The following is a 19,297-nucleotide window of genomic DNA, read 5'->3' as shown; positions in this document are numbered from 1 at the left end:
TTGAAGTCGGGACTTTTGACCATTTGATTTTATTTTGAGACACAAATTATATATGAAATTGATGGCATTGAACACTTAGGGAAAATTGGGACCACAATTCATAAAATTGGGATTAAAAATCTTGTGCAAAAAGGGCCATGTGGCCGTGTGAATTTAAAGGGGTCCCCACATTGTGTGGCCAAATTTAATTGGTCCAACACATGTGTGGACCATAGGGACATGGAGATATTTTAGTGGGAACTTAAAAATATGACCTCTAAGTCATTTCTCTTCATTTCTACACTTAGAATAAAAATTAAGAAGGAGGAGAACAACAACTCCAACCTCACGGCTAAGAGGAGAGAAAAACAAGATCATTTTTTTGCTTTCCAAAAATCAATTCCTTGGTGTTAACCCACTATATTGAAGTCCCTAAGTAGCGTGGAAGAGTTGTTTGGGCCATCCAACCACTAGTTGTGCCCAATTGCAAACCCTAACTATTGAAGGAAGTGAAGAACAAAGGTAAGATTTCATCTTGTTTATGTATTGTGAACCTCGTATGTCTATTGTAGTGTGCTAAAATGGATAGAACTCATGAAATATAGAATGTTGAAGTTGGGTTGTGTGTTTGGCATGTTGGCCGTGTAAGTAGGGGTGTGTTGGGTGGTATTGGATTGATGAATTTATTCTTGTATCATGCTAAATTGTTGTAGGATGGAGAACTTTGTGCATTGAACGAAATTCGTATATATAGGAATCTTTAACATATGTATATATGTGTGTTGGGGACGAATGTGAGTTTTATAAGGTGTCGAAGATCTCATTACTACCGCTTAGTATGTTAGTTGTCGTCGTCATGAATTCTAGTCTTGAAATGAACATTTAATGACTTATGATTGATGGGAGATTGTGCGGGCTGTTTTGAGGCTTATCGTGCGTTAATGTAATTGGTATATTATATGAGGATAACATCGTTATATTGTGGATTGTTGAGACGAGACATGACTTGAAAATGAGGAAAATTAAAAAGAGAGCTGCTCTCGGCCAAAGGGCTGTTTTCGGCCAATTGGGAGAAAAATTGTGAACTGTTTAGAATGTCCTAGAATATTGTGGTAAAGACTCGGGTTGATAATTAAATGTGTGAGCGATGTGGTGGCTTGAATGTGAGCCGTTGAATTGAATATTTGGAAAGTTGTCGAATGATGAAAAAGAGAGCTATTAATGTTATTTTGCCTTCCGAATTTATTATTGATGTTGCTAGATTGGTTATTGTGGTTGTTGTTGTTGATTCTTTTAAGCGAGATAAATTCTCGGGATGGCCTATTTACAGGGGAAGTGCTGCCGAATTTTTTTGTAGAATTTAGAGTTAGTTGGAATGAAAATTTTCTTAATATGCCTATGGTTAATATTGGATATTCATTGGGACATTTTGTAGACCTTGGGGAGCCCGAGAGGTAAATTTGGAGTAGCTTTAGATTGGCTAGCTTGGGAGTGCGTTCGAGGTATGTAAAGCAACCTCCTTTCTCTTTGGCATGTCTTAGTTTTACATAGGCTAGATTAAAGCCTTAAGGAAATTCCTATGATTCGAAATCCAAACATGATATGATCCATATGTATTCTTTGGCACTCTTATGCATGATTTGATAAAAGTATGAACCTTCACGTCTTTGAAACAATCGTTTTTTGAACTTTGTATAGAAAGGGTTCACTTTAATGATTTTTCGTAATTCTTGAATGCCATTTCTTGCACATAAATGCTCGGATTACCTCAATACTTTTGTAGGAGCCTATATGGCATGTGATATGTATGTTTTCTATAGGCGGGCCCGACTCGGGTAAATAACCATCCGTGGGCCCCGCGACTTTCCTTTATGAAATTCGGAAACTTTTGAAAGAATTTGTTAAGACTATTATTTCGATTTCCAAATATGATCATTTTACTTATGTTTGAGTTATGATAATGATTTTATGCATATGACTACTCACGACTCTATTCGTGCATTCTGTTATTCGTTTCGCCGAGTCCCGGGCCGGTTCTGTTATCGTGCGCATTTTGATATACTCCGGAGTTATGCTGTGTTATGGTTCTCCGAGCTACTCGCTAATGAGGGTCGGGTTCCACTTATGTTTGGTGATGTGTTGTATATGGCGTTATGTTGTGATGTGACATGTGACGGGGATACGGAGATTTGAAATCTTTCTGGTGTTATGCTGTGTTTATGGCGCCATCGACAGGCGGGCGACCATATTCTTCTGTACCCTATGTATGACTCACATATTTGAAACTAAATAATTTGATAAGATTGGATTTGCACTTATGTTTGATACTCCCATTTCGTTATGTCTCAGATTTGTTTTCTGTACATTCTGCTTTGCATACTCAGTACATATTTCGTACTGACCCCCTTTCTTCGGGGGCTGCGTTTCGTGCCCGCAGGTACAGACGCACAGTTCGGTGATCCCCCAGTTTAGGATATCCCCTTCAGCTGTTTGGAGTGCTCTTCTCATTTCAGAGCATACACTTTTGGTATATACTTTTGTTCGTTATGTATGTATATATATTTGTTCCGGGTACGGCGGGGTCCTGTTCCGCCATATGATTCGTTTGGTCTGTTTAGAGGTCTGTAGACTTATTTGTGGGTGTGTGTGCCTACTACTGTACAGTTGTGTCCATATGATCTCTTTCGTTATGGCAGCCTTGTCGGCTCGCACATGTATATGTTGTTCTGTTGGCCCCGTGTGGCCTTTGTTGGTATTTGCTGTGTACAGGGTTATTTTGGATAATCCGAAAAACAAAGGAAACTCTGCCGAAATTTTCTTTGAAAATCTTATAAATTTGAAACACCGCCTTGTCGGCTTCTGTTATATACCTGGATGTGTTTGATATAATCTGAGGCAGCGTTTGATATTTGTATCGGTATAAGTCATCTGTTTGCCGCTCGGATTTGTGATTGTGTTCGGGTGCCCAATTCGGGCACTAGTCACGGCCCACGGGGTTGGGTCGTGACATAAATAATTTTCAAAAACGTACATGTTGTATTAGATGACACCAGTTGATAAAAGGAAACACATGGGCTGATGGTTAGAAGTGTTGATTTTGAGCTTGGGATCAAGGGTTTGAATCTCCTTGTGTGCATTTTGTGCAACTATTTAAGCTTTTTAAAATGGATTGAGCCTGTGAGTATCGATCCTTGTCCCCTCAAGGCTTAAAATGGATTAAACCAGTATAACACTAGTTGTTTTATGGTAATTAATGCTATCATAAGTAACCTACCCAATATCTTGGAAGTTGTTCCTCCTTTTTTGTCGGTGTTGCTCACAATTAACTTGATATGTTAAGGTTCAGAACCTAATATTTGTTGTAATTCTATTTATTTTTTACATAAATATATCTATGTTTAGTATCAAAAATAGCGGATACGGTTGAAACTGTGGCACTAAGACTACATCCATTATTGATTATGGTAGTCCGTTGGACACTTTTTTATCCTGCGTACGCCACTGCATATGTGGTCCAAATGGTGATTTGACTGCATGGTTAGGTCTGTATCATTATTTTTAACTCGTAGAAATTAGTTTAGTTCGATTTTGAGTATGTTTGGTATGTTTCGGACAATTAAAAGTAAAATTGATGAGGACAGATTTGAAACAGTTATAAAAAATATCAAGCTCACCCCAATTGTGTTATAACAGAAATCTAGTGTAAACTCTTCATTATTCTGGGATTTTCAGAGCATAGCTTGTGGAGGGAAGGGGAAAATATTGGGAATCAAGGAGAAAGATTGAGGTGACGTTTCCACACCTTTTTTTTTTTTTTTAATCATTATAACATGTTTAGATCATAAATCCAACACCAAAATCATGGGATTTAGGTGGTTTTCTTGCCTTAAAGCTAAATTTGAAAAACAAGTATATGCTCAATTGACCATCAATTTTCAATCAAAATCAAATTTTGACTACAGATTTAGAATGCTTGAGTTGTGAACTTCATGAGAATATAAAATTTATCTAATATCCTACCAGTTGAGCAACGTGGTGTTGAAAAATGAGTGGAAGTATCTGCATCATTTCTCTTCAAGATTGGACTTAGAGCATATATTCAGACTCCTCTAGGTGAGGACTATCCATTGAAGTGTGTTTGGCGAATTCAGAGCGGGCCGACAGGAAGTTAACCCGAGCAATCAAAGTTTGACTTTGTCTGGAATCCCAAAATCAAAAAATGATTGTTATTATGTTCTGAGCATGATTTTGAATAGATGAAGGCCGTTGGAGTTCGTTCGGAACAGGTTGAACATTTCAAGTGAAGTAAAGCTTGTCTATTTCGAGGCAAGTGAGACCTTAACTTCTCGAATACTTGTTTTTCTAATGTCATGATTTAAAACTTAGCATTATTTGATTTACAAAAACTTAGTGCATTGTAGGACAACCGTAGACTAAATTTTGTATAATTTTACGGCAAATATTGTGATTTGGATTGTTTCTTCGATGAATTCATACTGATTGCTTTCAACATTTCATACAGAAAATTCTATGATACTCCAACATGATTTTTAACTAAATTCCTCGAAATTAAGCATGGCAGCCTAGAAGATTTAATTGTTACATCATGCTAGAGACTGGTAACATTCTTATATGCATGGGGGAGAGCGAAAGGGGGTTTGAAGTGTGTAAATTTATTCATGCTGAACTACTGAAGATTAATATAGAGAAAAGTTGTTGTTATTGTTTTTTTTTTTTTTTTTGCATTAAAATTTGCAGTGGATGAGATGTATTTCATATGTTCATCTCAGTATCCAGTTATGTTCAAACAATGAATTTTACCATCACAAACGATACTTTTACATGCCTTGGGCAGAAAAAGAAAACGACAAAGAATTATTATTGCATTGTCCGACGAGGTTACAACAGCAACAATTTTCTGTTTGCAACTAATAAGATCTTAATATCCGTGTCAATTTCAATTGATAACTTTTAAGAGTTTCTGGAACTGTGCTAAATGAATCTTTCACTTAGCTCGGGTTTTGAGAGATATGACTTTGCTAAAGCGAAACAGTTCTCCTTCTGCTTCTTGTACTCATTATAGCGCATGAAGAAATAACTGATGTAATCGAAATCGATAGGTGACATTTTCGCCTGGGAATAACAAAAACAAAAAGATTAAAATGTAATATTATTTTTCGCATTCTTTGGGACTGCATCTAAAATATTATAATAGTACCTGGATCAAAGCCCAGAGAGCCCAGTATAGGTGTGAAGCTAGCATGTAACTACTGCTCTCGACATATAAGGCTTCAAGGTCTTTGTCAGATACCTGTCATCAGAATCAACTTAGATATACTTTGCCAAATGTGTGCAACATTTGCAATTATTGATGTTACTAGAAAAAACTGTTTTCCATCGGTAGTAGACACAGTACTACAGTAGCGTTCCAAGTCTTAATCTCATGATTTCTCCAGATACCCCACATGAACGTGCATATAGTAGCAATGTGTTTATGTTCCAGAAAACCAGATGGGCTAGGTACAATATTAGGAGGACAAGGGCATAAAAGGGTTTATTATTTTAGACACATCAATAGGTATGCACGTAAAGCTATCTGGTGAAAGAAACATTAATCCTTCCAAACTTGATGGGAAGAAAGTCGTTCAAACTTCCCTCTGGAACAAAATCATGATACTATCTTAAAACCTTTATTTTTTGGTCAATTCGATTATGCCTTCTCAGAGATTGTTTTGCACATATGCTTTCCACCCATGAAACTTCTCCATTGTGTTTTCTTAACTAAGTTGCTCTGACTCTTCACTTTTGGTGCCGCACCCATGTCGACACGACATGGGTGTGGGATCCGTACCCGATATGGTCAACCTATTTTGGATAATTTGACCAAATCGACAGAGAAATTCTAGACAAATAAAATGAATTCTGTAATCTAAACAAAAGCTAAGGTGAAATTGAAGAAAATGGAATACCATATAAAGAAATTTCTATGTATTCTCCTCTTGATCAATATTTTCTCTTTGAAATACCTTATAAGTTTTCCACATAATGTCTCATTATCTAGACATATTATCTTTAGATATTTGAATTATTTTTAGCCGAATTCCCGCACCCGTATCCATACCCCTTTAAAATTTGGATCATGAAGGATCCGACCTCTAGATCCGCACCCGGGTCTGAGCAACTATATAACCTCCTCTTGAACATTGGAATGTTTCTGATTTTTTTTTCTTGTGTGTGTGTGTGTGGGGGGCGGGGGGGGGGGGGGGGGGGGGGGGCTAAATAATTGTTTCAGAAATAATAGCACCACACAAGTCCCATCCTAGCTACACAACATGCACAATTGAGTATAGGAAGTTTTGACATTTACCTCATTCGGTTGGTCAGAATCCAAATAGTGCCTGAAGAAATGAAACTGCTCATCCTTACTTGGACATCTACATATTGAACCATCTCTAATATTAGTCTTCATTTACAACAAAATATCACCTTAAGATAGAGGGAAAGAAAGGGACTGGAGGACGTGGAGAAAAGATGCAGAGAGGGAGACGCAACATACAAGCTGTAATCACAATCATAGCCAGCATATTCATTGAAGTGGTTCCCTATGTCAAATCCCCTGTAATTGTAGGATCCATACTCAAAATCAATGAAATACAGCTTTTCTGGATTTTGATAAACGGAATGAGGTTAGTACAAACAGTAATTTTCAGCATTAAATCATAACAAAGAGCAGACTCATCAAGCATTCTTCCAATATGACAGCAGACACCAAGATCAAATTTAGAAATGCCAGCCATTTGATGCAATCAAAAAACCAGATTGAAGACTTAAAAAAATCATTCAGATCATATTTTCTTAATGGGATAGGCTATTTTATTTCACGATATTAATCATATGGAAAGTCTGTCAAATATAAAACATAAAGCAGGAGTGACCTGATAAAGTCCATCCGAAGACTTATGTTGCGTCTTTATGACAAGAGTTACGAGTCGCATCAGAGAAAATTAGTTCCCTTACTAAACATAATAAAACCTTGAGAAAGACGAACAAGCAATAGTGACCAAATATATGATCATCTAAGCAAAAGTACCTTGATCAACATGTAAATACAATGGAAAGATGGATCATAAGTACCTTTATCCACATTAAGCATCAGATTTCCAGAGAGCAAGTCATTGTGGGCAAACACCACCGGAGCGTTAAGACGGTCAGTCAGTTCCTGTCTCAGAATTGCACGTCACTTTTGAAACAAAGAGATATATCCAATTAATACATGAAGCTATTTTAATACAATGCCATTCTGGCCCAATACAAAATAACTTTCTGTAATATCATCCACTTTACAGACGTAGTAGTAGTTAAGCGGGTAAATTAATCCTAAAGAAAACTCCTCAATTTAACTTCCAATATATTTCAGGTTTATTAAGTTACAAAACTATTGTACAATTATGGAATGTAAAAACAAGAAAGATGCACTTTATGTGGAAAACAACTTCCCAAAACTTGGAAACCTAAAACATTTCATCTGTGCCAACTTTTGGATGTACTTAACTACAAGAAAGACGTCTAATGGAAATACACACACACACACACACACACAAAGTCATCCAATTTGAAGAAGTCTGCACCAAAGTATGATGGAAGATGAGGCAACACCTAAAAAAATTCTTTGAAGATTGTCATAGCGGCCATAAGAGATGCCTAGATCTCTCCAGCGAGATAAAAGATAAAAACAACAGTTAACTTCGGAAAATGACGTGCTGAACATCTTAGCTATTGATTTCTCAAAAAGGTGGTAAGGGGAAACTGCTAGCATATGGTTTCAAAATAGCATATCTATGCGAGCAAAGTAATATCATACAGCAATGTAAAACGCAAAAGGCTGAAATTTGCACTGTTATGGAGAAGATAAAGGGAATCCCCTCCCCTAAGGTAAACAGCAAATAATAAGTGGAATAATAATCAACCACATGTCATGGGAGGTGGGACTACCTTGAGCTCTGTGATTTCATTATGAACTTCCTGGAACAAAATTGTCTCATACTTTATCTTCTTCTCACTATCATCAAATTGGAGAGTTGATGCTGTCAAAATGGAAAAAAACTCTGGCATGAAAAGGATCTTTCGTGGCAGCAGTTAATCCAGTACGAGCGTATGAGACTAGAGGGAACCATACATATCCAATTTGGGAAAAATGACGTCTTGTTAATATAATATCACTGGAGAATGTTCAGTAAAGGACGCACCTTTTCTGAAGAACTTGAGCACATCATTCCACACTTGAGGTTCTTTGGAGCCTGGAATTTCCACCTGATGGAACTTTCGAAGTTGCTTTGCAATTTCGGCAGCAAGCTTTGGGTTTTTCATGTCTGTTGAAGAAGTTTCAAGAAAATGACACAACTAATTTGCATATAATAATAACAACATGAGGTTGTGGAGAAGTGAAAAATGTATGTATCCCTGAAAAACAGAGTGCCAGAAAATTATTTCGACAACCCCAAGATACACATAAACTAATGTGTAAGTGCAATAGGCCAAACAAGATTTGTTGATGAAAGGGCTCAAAGGCAGCTATTTTGTTAAACTCTAGTCCTGCTGCAGGGGCTTATAAAGCTCTCCTTTCTAACGTTCTCTTCTCAACCTAGTTTATGGATAAGCTCTATAAGATTCAAAGCATAGACTTCTTTGCCATTAAACTACTTCAGAAGAAGGACAGGCAGACACACAGAAAGATGACAAAATGACGATGTTAATTAGGCAAATGAGATGAATCTTGAAGAGTACAGGGTTATACAAATGAAGATCAATACGGCCGGTCAAAATTGTAAGGCTTAGGATAATTAACTATCTTGGAAGATTACATATCTTTTCTGCACATTTTGGTTGCTAATGATAAAAGCAATTCCAGCCTATGTAATGAGCATCTTTTTATTTCTTCAAAATGGACAAATCAATATTACATTCTTTAAGAGATCTAACGACTACAGCATGAACCATGGACGAAACATCTAAAGCATATGATATGGACTATTTATTACCAGATGTAGCCCCTTCGGCCCTTATGTGGATACCTTGGAGAGAAACAAGAGAACATTTGAAGGGGTGGTAATGAGTTAGTACAGTATAGGGCATGTCTTTTATTTTTGGCCAATATTTGGTGCAACCACATAGTTCTTGTCAGCATAGATGACATGATTACGTACCATTCGTCGAAAAAATATTCTTTTTGTGTAGGTTTCTACTTTCTGTGAACAACTAGTATACGGGGCTTTCCCGCAGCATCAATAAATTATTTATTTATCAAAAAGGGAACTTTTTGTTACCCGTTTGGCCTTGGCTTCGATGATTGGCCGTATAAAAGTGCTACAGAATCCGGAAGTCAAACCATAAACCGTGCTACAGAATCCGGAAGTCAAACCATAAACCTAAGAGAATATATTTTCTTTTGATGGTTTGACTATATACATGAAGTTCTCTTAACACAAAATGAACCAATGGGGAACATCACAGCATAGGATGGAGGAGGATTGCAGATTATAAATTCAATGTTCATTTTCACTCTTAGACAAATTTAACTACATAGAGACTCATCTTACTTTAGATTAGGGTTTCCGAGAAGTCTATAAATAGCAGGTATTCTGTTTCTAAGGAACCTTCAGATAAATTGAAATAGAGTGTCTGACCTAGTAGGATATACTGTACTAGTAGAATATTGTGTTTTTTCTGTTTATGGAAGATGGTTCAGGGCTTCAAGGTGAACTGAGGGCAACGAAGTGTACTATCCATTTCACATCTATATGCTAAGTTTCTCGGACTCTTCGAAAGTGTTGCCGTACCCGTGTCGGATCCTCCAAAAATACACTACTTTCTGTTAACAACTAGTAACGCATGAAGTGGAGGTGGAAGTGGTGATTAGACCTACATTATTGTATGGGATAGAGTACTGACCAGTCAAGAACACTCACGTTAAGAAGATGAAGGTAGCAAATAAAAGGATGCTCAGATGGATGTGTGGGAATCCTAGGATTGGGAACGAAGTTATACAAGACAAGGTCGAAGTGGCCTCTGTGTCGAACAAGACGAGGGAAGCGAGGTTGCGATGGTTCGGGCATGTGAAGAGGTGCACGGATGCACCAATGAGGAGGTGTGAGAGGTTAGCTATAGAAGGTTGTAGGAGAGGGTAGAGGTAGGCCGAAGAAGAATTGGGGGAGGTGATTAGACAAAACATGGCACATCTTCAGCTTACTGAGGACATGGCCCTATATAGGAAGGTATGGAGGTCGGGGATTAGGGTAGAAGAGTAGTAGGTAGCCGAGGGTGTTGTTCTTGTAGGTGGGAGAGGCACAGGGCTAGTCTGCTTTGCTCATCTTCTCCTTATTTAGTAGTATTAGTTAGTATTTGCGTGGCATCTTCAATTTTACTACTACGCGTTGCTTCTCTGCTTTGTTCCTCTTGCTATTCTGTTGTCGTTATTTTCTTTTTAATCATGCTTCGATTTCACTTTTTGAGTCGAGGGTCTACTGGAAACGACCTCTCTATCTCACAAAGGTAGGAGTAAGGTCTGCATACATCCTACCCTCCCCAGACCCCACTTGTGGGATTACACTGTTGTTGTTGTTGTCAGTGTGAGATTTACAAGGCATGACAATTATTCTTGGCTGTCAAGCTGAAAGTCTTCCTATGGTTTAGTTGGATTTTCCTTTAGGGGCAAAGCATAAGGCATAACTATATGGCAAGAGGTGGTGAAAAGATGTAAGATGAGATTATCCAGCTGGAAGAAAATACCTTTCTCGAGGGGGACGCTCGATTCTTATTAATAGTGAATTGGATTCAATGCCGACATATATTATGTCTTTGTTTCCAATGCCTGTTAAGGGGGAAAAAAAGATAATTGGCTATTTAAGGAGAAATTTCTTATGGGAAGGCAATAGAGGGTAATATCAATCTAGTGAAGTAGAGTATCGTCACTACAAAGAAAGAGAAGAAGGTTCAGGCAGAGGCAGATCCAAATTTAAGCTTTATTGGTCCGAGTTCGAAATTTTACCACAGCTCATTTGATTTATTGAATTTAAATCTATTATTTGTACTATTTTCTGAATTTTTTTGCACATATACAGGTCTAAGCCAAGTTATGGGGTTCGGATGAACACATGCTACATCTGCCCCAGAGGTTGGGCATAAAAAATTTAAGAGTACAAAATAGGAGCCTTTTGATGAAATGGCTCTGAAGAAATAATGTTGAAGTCCATGCTCTAAGGAGGAAGGTTATCACAGTGAAGCTTGGCCAAGAGAACATGTGGTGTTCAAAGACGGGCGCTCCACCACAAGGAATAGGTGTGGGAGAAACATCAGAGCACTATGGCCAAGTTTTTCACAGGATATAGGAATCAAGATAGGCAATGGAAGAAAAGTCTCTTTCTGGTGAGATACTTGGCTAAGGTACTCTCCCCTTAGAAAGAGACTTCTCACTCTTTTTAATCATGCACAGGACACCAACTTTACACTAGTACAGAGCAGGGAGGGAAACATTTGGAACATCACTTTCAGAAGAAACCCTAATGACTAGGAAATTAAAGTGATTTGCAGATTTTCTCAGCTTTTTATCGACATTTCAATGTCTTAATAACAATGAAGATCAACTAACTTGGAAGGGTCAGGAAGATGAATCATTTACAGTTAGTTCATGCTACAGTCAGTAGGAACAATCATATAACTCAGGGACAATGGATTGAGAGTTGGAAAACCTATGAACCAGTCAAAGTGATGTTCCTCTGTGGCTAATAACCAAAAAATCATGCTTCATTCAACATAATCTACAAAGAAGGGGAATACAATTAACCAACAGATGTTACACGTGTAGAGAAGAATCATAATCAAACAATCATTTGTTCCTTCACTTTACATGTTTGGAAGACGTTTTTCAATCTTTCGGGACTGAAAAGGGTTATGCAAAGAACAGTTTCAAAATTTCTTTTGAGCTGGAACAGGAATGGACTGACTAAGCACTTAAAGAGAAGACTTGGAACACTGTACCAGCTTGCATTTGGAGGTGCATTTGAAAAGGAAGGAATAGAAGATGCTTCACAGGACAGGAAAACACAATTTCAAAAGTCAGATCGGATTGCATCATGTTGATAGTTTTCTGGTGTAATCTAGAAATACTTAAGGGTGAAAAAACCATACTACAGTTCACAGAAGCTTTTGTATAGAGAATACGGGTTTTAGCTTTTTCTGATGTTTCTTTAGTTTCTACTTTTTACATGTACTCCCAGCACATTCTTAAGTGCTGGTCTTGACATCAATAATGCTTAACATCACAAAACAAAAAAACAAATATATATATATATATATATATATATATATATATATATATATATATATATATATATATAGTTTAACTCCGCCTGTGTGAGCTCGCTCACATTGCCGGTCCCAAGCCCGGATAAAGGAGGAGGGTTGCCGAGGGTCAATCGGAAACAGCCTTCCTACCCAGGTAGAGGTAAGGCTGCGTACATCTTACCCTCCCCAGACCCCACTATTGTGGGATTACGCTGGGTAGTGACCAAGACCATATATATATATATAGTTTACTTTTCTGATAAGGACGAATGTAGTTTACTTAGTTTTGTTCTTCCCAGATTTTCTGATGCCTAGACATAGATAATTCTAAACATGCGAAAATTTCTAAATCACGAAGGAAAATTAAAGCCTGGAAAGTAGCCAAAAGTCATTTACACTAAATCACAAATAGTGTCTACTACATATAAGCTACAAGTGGAAGTCTGATTAAATGCCTACCGGAGGGTGTTAAAGTGCGTGCATCAATAAATGACTGAACCATGCCATTCCCAAATACTCCAAGCAACTTGGCACCAAACCCAGCCGCTGAGAGGTGTTGAATCGCCTAAAGACAAGTACTTACCAATCTTAAAGTGTGTATGATTCATGGACATGACCATAGCTACAAGAACTAAATCAATAACTTCAAAGTTCAGAGGAGACAGGAGAGTGAATGCATCCATTGAAAATACAGATTTCACCAACGAAGATTTGGAATTATGGGCTAAACTTATGCAAGAAATAACATCTTAACTGAGCACAAAAAGCTTAGACCTATGTAGTCAAAACCTGACAGGAATCTCAAGAACAAAAGTAAACTGGCATAAGATCAATCAAAACATCTAGAATCAAACAGCTGGCTTCTTGCGTAAATTCTGAAGAATGGTAAATGTACACCTTCTAACAATAATTATTGAGAAAAATCTTTATAAATAGGCATGGACACAGAGATTTTTTGATATAAATGTGCTCACATATTAGTAGTACTCCAAAATACTTTCTCCGGAGAAAATAATTCAACTATTTCCCTCCTCCTTTTCTTCCCCTCACTTTGAACAGAACGTAATTTGAAGTGAAGTGCAAAACCAAGGTGAACTTCCATATTAACATGGCAAAATAAGATACGGTGGTTGTCCCAATTTACAGTACATTATTTCTATTTGGAGAGAGTAAATTTTTTGGTTTCATTTATTTAAACATTACATATATATTCTGAATATAAGTTACGTTTAGCTTTTAGATATGGAAACTTTTTATTTTTAATTGAGTAATCAATGTCTAGACCGAAAGAAAATTTTGTAGTCCGAACACCGTTGTTCTTCTTAAGATAGATAGAGTAGATTTCAAAATGTTTAGGAGGTTGACAGGCTTATTTGCCCAGTGGATAAGAGTTCAAGACGCATAGGTAAAGGGCATACTCTTCTTGGAAGCAATCCTACTAACAAACAAGAAGAGATAAGCAGAAATAACATCTTATAAAGACAGATAACCCAAGTGCAGTTGACTTAAGTTACTCAAGAGTCAAATGTTACATCTCCATATGATAGACTGCACGGAACAATATAATCAACCGAAGCCTCTGAAACTAACCTGCAGTTCTCGTTCACGGTTAATGACATATTCTGTATTAGGACCATATAACCTAATTGTCATATTTTCATTCTTTCCATCATCTTCTCTTACAGATACTTTTAGCACTGCAAAAAGAAATAGAATATTGTTAGGATATACTACAATTTTAGCTGATATGTTAAGTCTTACTATTTTTCAGGCAATAAAGATTTTAAAAGTAAGAATCATATTTTAAAAGTAAGAATCATTCATTTTGTCATAGGAAACTACATATTGTATACACTAAATTTTAGAATGAAAAGCTTGGAATGCAAATGAATGCTTACAAATAGCAAATTCAAGCAAAATAAATACACACATAAATTTGTGATGCCACCAGACACCTTCTCCATAGAGAAGTGAGAATCATCCAAATTTGACCACTGCTTGAACAAGTCCTTGCACAGTTCTCTGCACAGTTTCCAACCAAGTTCAGAAATACAAGAGGTGCATGCATATGTTAAATATATTTTTGATTGTTGGAAGAAAAAATATAGAGTGCATCCATTTTACATGTAAGTTTCATCAGCCAACTAAACCATATCCCATTTAATTTCACATATACTTATTACACCAATAACCAGAGGAAGACCTAAGACCTTTCCTTTATAATGAGGGTGTCCTAACAAGCATATGCACCTCGAGTAGTTCACTGGATACATGCTGCCTCCTACCAGTGTAGGTAACGCCGTAACGGGTAATGAACCTGCCAAGGCTTATACAAATGGAAAGGATTCACCTAGTGTCGCCTCCGCTAGGATTCAACCTTGGTTTCCAAGGTTATCACTCCAACTCTTCGTCCGGTAGACCACTCCCTTGGAGACATAACTAGAAGGCTTTAAAAGAGCATAATCTTGTATTTTGATTCTCCTCAAAAACTAAAAGCTCATCCCTCAAATGAGACGCTGTTGCCATCAAGCTACATAAATAGATAAATTTATGTACTCAGTTACTCACTACATCCCATAGTACGATTTATTAACACCCATTCATTTTTGAACGCCAAAATGGTGCACTATGCTCTTGGAGCAAGTGAAATACTTTCAAATGAGCAAATACAAATTCTATACATCCAACAATTAGAATTCTGGTTTTCATACCATAAACGAGGATTGAAACTCAAAAAATCTGCTCCCGAAATGATCAAATACCATTTCAACCAGTAGGATCATGATGCTTTTATATCATGTCTAACAGAGTTACGTAATCTTAACAAGTTGAAGAGAACAATAAACATAGAGCTTAGGTAAAGTCAATCATTAGACACTGGTCCACAGTGAGCTAATGTTAATTGAACATGTTATTTTTAACCAATATATAAACTCAACTCAAATTATACTTTTTGTTAACGTAAAAGAAATTGACAAGACCCCAACGATCCTACTATACTCTCTCTGTCTCTATTTATTTGGCTTGGTCACAGTTAAGAAACAAAATAAGATTTACTTTAAACACATAATTAACATAAATAATTACCAACACTTTATCAAACTTTGTTTTGTATCCAGCAAGGCTTATAATAAATCATGTCAAAAGCAAAACATGTAAGTAGTACTCTTAGGGGTCGTTTGGTTTGAACACAAGTTATGATGGAATTAATTATATTGGGATAAGTTATACTGGGATTATTTATGTTGGGATAAGTTATATTGGGATTATTTATATTGGGATTAGTTATATTATTTCTTATTGATTATTTGGTTTGTTGAATTAAAAGTAACATGCACTGTATAACTTTTAAGCAAAAGTTGTTTGCTTACAAAAATACTTGTTTATAAAAATACCCTCCACCTTATGTAGTAGTTTTGAGAACCTCAGGGCTATTTTAGTCAATTTCACTATTTTGATAAGTTATCTCAAGATGACTATTCCACCCTCTGATTGGTATAAGTTATTCCAGCAGTATTTTTAATTTTGGGATAACTTATCCCACGATTAGTAACCAAACAAAGGATAAGGTGGTATTAAATTTTTATTCTATCACTATTTTTGCTTATCCAACGTACCAAACCATCCCTTAGCTTCTAAATATAGAAAGGTCGTATCATTCTTTTGGAGAACAAAAATTGAAAAAGCACCAAATAAATGAGGACAGATGGAGTATTATTTAGGTAAATACTAAACAAAACACTAGTGTATGCCTAAATAGCACAAAAGTTAAATTTAGACCTTGATTATGTAAACTTACTATTTCTTCACCTTTCACAACACTTTCTATCTGAAAACCAAATCTCAAACTTCAACACCAACATATACGGCCTAAATTCTTCTTCTTCTTCTTCTTCTTTTTTATTTTTTTTATTTTCACCAGAATTCTAAACATAAGGGATATGGACCTAATTAGCGTCCTATTCCATGAAATTTAGATAATGAGCTTCGGTGAAACACAAAGGATATAGTATAAAATTAAAAGGTGCACTTTGACAAAAAATTTAAATATTTGGAAATGAACATACACGATATTAGGCTTGATATGGGGAATAGAGAGAGAATGATCAACGGTGAGGGGTGAATATGGAATTTTGGCAGTAAGGCTGTGGGGAGCTCCTTCCATGGCAATTTCAGATCGTCACCAAATTCAAATGCTTCTTTGGATAGCCATTTACATGACCGGGAAATTCCTCTCTTTGAACGTTATGACCATAATGTCCTTGCTATTCCAATTGTTGCAAAAGGCGTGAATGCAAATAAAAAATATCTTCTCAATAAGGGCAGTCTTCGTGCTGGAAGACACTTTTGGCCATAAGCTTGCACTTGTTTGGAGAGATATTATAAATGATTAAAGTGTATGGCTCATGATCCACAAAATATTCATAGCTTTCCTGGTTAAAGGTTTGACATTAGTAATATACGAATTAGTTATCCATACATCAATTATATATGAATTGTAATGTTAAATGTAGTATATTTATTTTTTAATTGAAAGTTTAGTTTGTTTGAATTATACAATTATACAATATATAATTTTTTAACAAAAATATTTTTTTAAATAAAAATATTACAGGTTTGAATAGCTAGAGAGTACAGGGTATTCTAGTTGATTTGTATTTTAATCCAAGTACTATTAACATAGGTATTAGTTATTTCATCTTTTACTAACATTTTGATCTTTTCATCTGAATTTATTTTCTTTTTGGAAAAGGTGCAAATAGACGCCTTAACTTCGCGATTTAGAACATATATGCGTCTATTGTTACACGAATGACTCAAATACCATTTTCGCTCACGACTTTTTTTTAAAATCATTTAGCTTGTTTTTTTAATTAAAAAATAAGCATGCCCTTTTTTTAGTAGAGTTGTTTTTTAAAGCCACGTGGTAATTTTTTTCTGGTGGTTGAGTCTGGTTCATTTTTAAAATGGCTAATTTTCTTTTTTAAATCCACTAGAAAAAAAATTGCCATGTGGCTTTAGAAAAAATAAGTGTACTAAAATAATGAGTAGACTTATTTTTTTAAAGTCACATGACATTTTTTAATTAAAAGTTAACTAAATAATTTAAATATTGGCACCATTTATGTAATTGCAGGGCTATGTATGCATCATGGGTGGCTCAGTTGGTTGAGCACTGGGCTTTCATAATGGAGGTTTCAGGTTCGAAACCCCCTGCCTAAGACAACAGGGGATTTGCCTTCTGGGTCGAGCTCGTCGCACCCGAAGGGTAGCGGCTACGGGTTCTCACGTTATTAAAAAAAAATATACATCATTTTTCTAACAAGGGGTATATTTGCACCTTAGCCTTTTTTTTTTTTTTTTAATGTTTTGTTTTTTCAGTTTTTGGTGTGCGCCCTATGCCTTTTCATTTTCATTAATGTGCTTTCTATCCATCTACTTCTTTTTGTTTTCTATTTTGTTTTCTTTCGTGCATTTTGTTGGATTTTAATGGAATAGATGTTAAATTTGGTGAGATAAACTTTGAGTTATATGCTTCAGTGAGATATTTTTTCAAGTTATGTCTATTAACAAGTGGATCAGCAATATGTGAAGAAAAAGCGAGGCCTCTAATTTTTCTATGTTAACTGATTTTTTTCTTGGAATAATGATGTCGCTTTCAATATTCATAAAGTAAACCCTCTTACCTTCTGATACTCTTCTTTTCAATTTTTTGTTTTTTTTATCCGCATGAAAATAAGCACTATATCAGACCGTATTCAAAATTGGAGTACATCGTTACATAAGGTAAACAGTAGGGGTGTCAAATGAGCGGGTTGAGCTGAAATTGGCCCACTCAAAATGGACTGAGATAATAAATGGGTTGGGCTAACATTGACCCAAAAGTTACTTGGGCTGAAATGGGCTAAAAGTGGGCTGGGTCATGACCCGCCCAACTTGACCCAGTTTTTTTGAAGGGTCTATTTTCTAGAAAAATATTTTTCTTGAAAATTATTTTCGCGGATTTTTCGTGAAAAATATTTTTGAGGAAAACATTTTCCGCGGTAAATATTTTCGAGAAAAACATTTTTCGAGAAAAATATTTCCCATCATATTAAACATATTTTCGTGAAAATATTTCCCTTCATATTAAACATACCACAAACTTGTAAGATACATGATACAAGAAAAGTGTATACATAAAGTAAATCTCAAGCAATAAACCCAAATTTAAGTAAATCTTAAAAATGGGCTAGAATTGGGCTAGTATTGGGCTAAGATGGAGATCACTTTAAAATGGGCTATGTTGGGTTGGGCTAAAATCAGCCCAATATGAAATTATCTTGAGCCCAACCCATAAAATTTTGGGCGGGTTGGGCGGGCCATCACCTTTTGGGCCAAATTTGACACCCCTAGTAAACACTCTTACCTTCTGTTCTTGCAGCCCCAGTTACAAAGTTGTTAGTCGCTCCAATGTCAACCATGGAACGAGCGGGTTTGTTATCAATGGCGAGGTTCATGTACTGTGTACTTTACTCATCAGGTTTGCTAGCTTTTTTTTGTGATAGTGTCGCATAGGCCAATCATACCCAACTGTGTTGCGTCCGAACTCTCTCCTCATACCTGCTCCTTCCGTTCACTCACGATGGCTCGAAGGCTCTTTAGGTCGGGGCAACTCATGAATCCATGCGGCCCTCCACATAAGTAGTTTCACTTCTTTTCGGCAGATACCTTCTTTTCGGCAGACACCTTCTTCTCGGCATAGCCTTCGGTTATTCGACGTCTTGCCATTGGATTTGTTGACATCTTGATTCTTGTGGTGTTGTTGAGTCTTCTTGCATTTGCGACGGCCTCCCCTACCTTTATCAAGCCTGAAATTCATCAAAGGCTCAGCCTCCACTATGGCTTGGTTTATAAATGTCTGTGATTTGCCGGTGTTTCACTCCTTTGCCCAATTTTACAATCCATTCATAAGTGAAACCACAAGTCATCGTTGGTG

The 19,297-nt window shown here is 36.4% G+C and overlaps 1 protein-coding gene and 2 long non-coding RNA genes across 5 annotated transcripts; 2 read left to right on the top strand and 1 right to left on the bottom strand.

Annotated features, from left to right (window-relative positions):
* Positions 1–2,707, top strand: LOC132635797 (uncharacterized). Its single transcript, XR_009580751.1, has 3 exons — positions 1–501; positions 1,415–1,481; positions 2,417–2,707. It is a non-coding gene; the product is annotated as an uncharacterized LOC132635797 (long non-coding RNA).
* An 831-nt stretch (positions 2,708–3,538) lies between these two features.
* On the top strand, positions 3,539–4,489 carry LOC132635795 (uncharacterized). The gene is made up of 2 exons (XR_009580750.1): positions 3,539–3,766; positions 4,003–4,489. It is a non-coding gene; the product is annotated as an uncharacterized LOC132635795 (long non-coding RNA).
* A 344-nt stretch (positions 4,490–4,833) lies between these two features.
* LOC132635794 (probable ethanolamine kinase) lies at positions 4,834–16,727 on the bottom strand. 3 transcript variants are annotated; one of them, XM_060352327.1, is made up of 12 exons: positions 16,386–16,727; positions 14,569–14,848; positions 14,249–14,340; positions 13,909–14,015; positions 12,778–12,883; positions 8,226–8,348; positions 7,972–8,063; positions 7,114–7,198; positions 6,536–6,641; positions 6,347–6,413; positions 5,198–5,290; positions 4,834–5,112 (listed from the first exon to the last, which is right to left on the bottom strand). In XM_060352327.1, the coding sequence occupies exons 2-12, from the start codon at positions 14,589–14,591 to the stop codon at positions 4,972–4,974; spliced, it is 1,035 nt and encodes a 344-aa protein (XP_060208310.1). In that variant the 5' UTR covers positions 14,592–14,848; positions 16,386–16,727; the 3' UTR covers positions 4,834–4,971. The 3 variants fall into 3 exon arrangements, with proteins under 3 accessions (XP_060208310.1, XP_060208309.1, XP_060208311.1); XM_060352326.1 differs by lacking the exon at positions 14,569–14,848 and having other exon boundaries at positions 16,386–16,725; XM_060352328.1 differs by lacking the exons at positions 14,569–14,848; positions 16,386–16,727 and having other exon boundaries at positions 14,217–14,340.
* Between the last annotated feature and the right edge of the window lie 2,570 nt (positions 16,728–19,297).

The sequence above is a fragment of the Lycium barbarum genome, chromosome 4, assembly GCF_019175385.1.
Source record: "Lycium barbarum isolate Lr01 chromosome 4, ASM1917538v2, whole genome shotgun sequence".
NCBI lineage: Eukaryota > Viridiplantae > Streptophyta > Magnoliopsida > Solanales > Solanaceae > Lycium > Lycium barbarum.
This window is presented reverse-complemented; position numbering and strand designations above follow the sequence as displayed.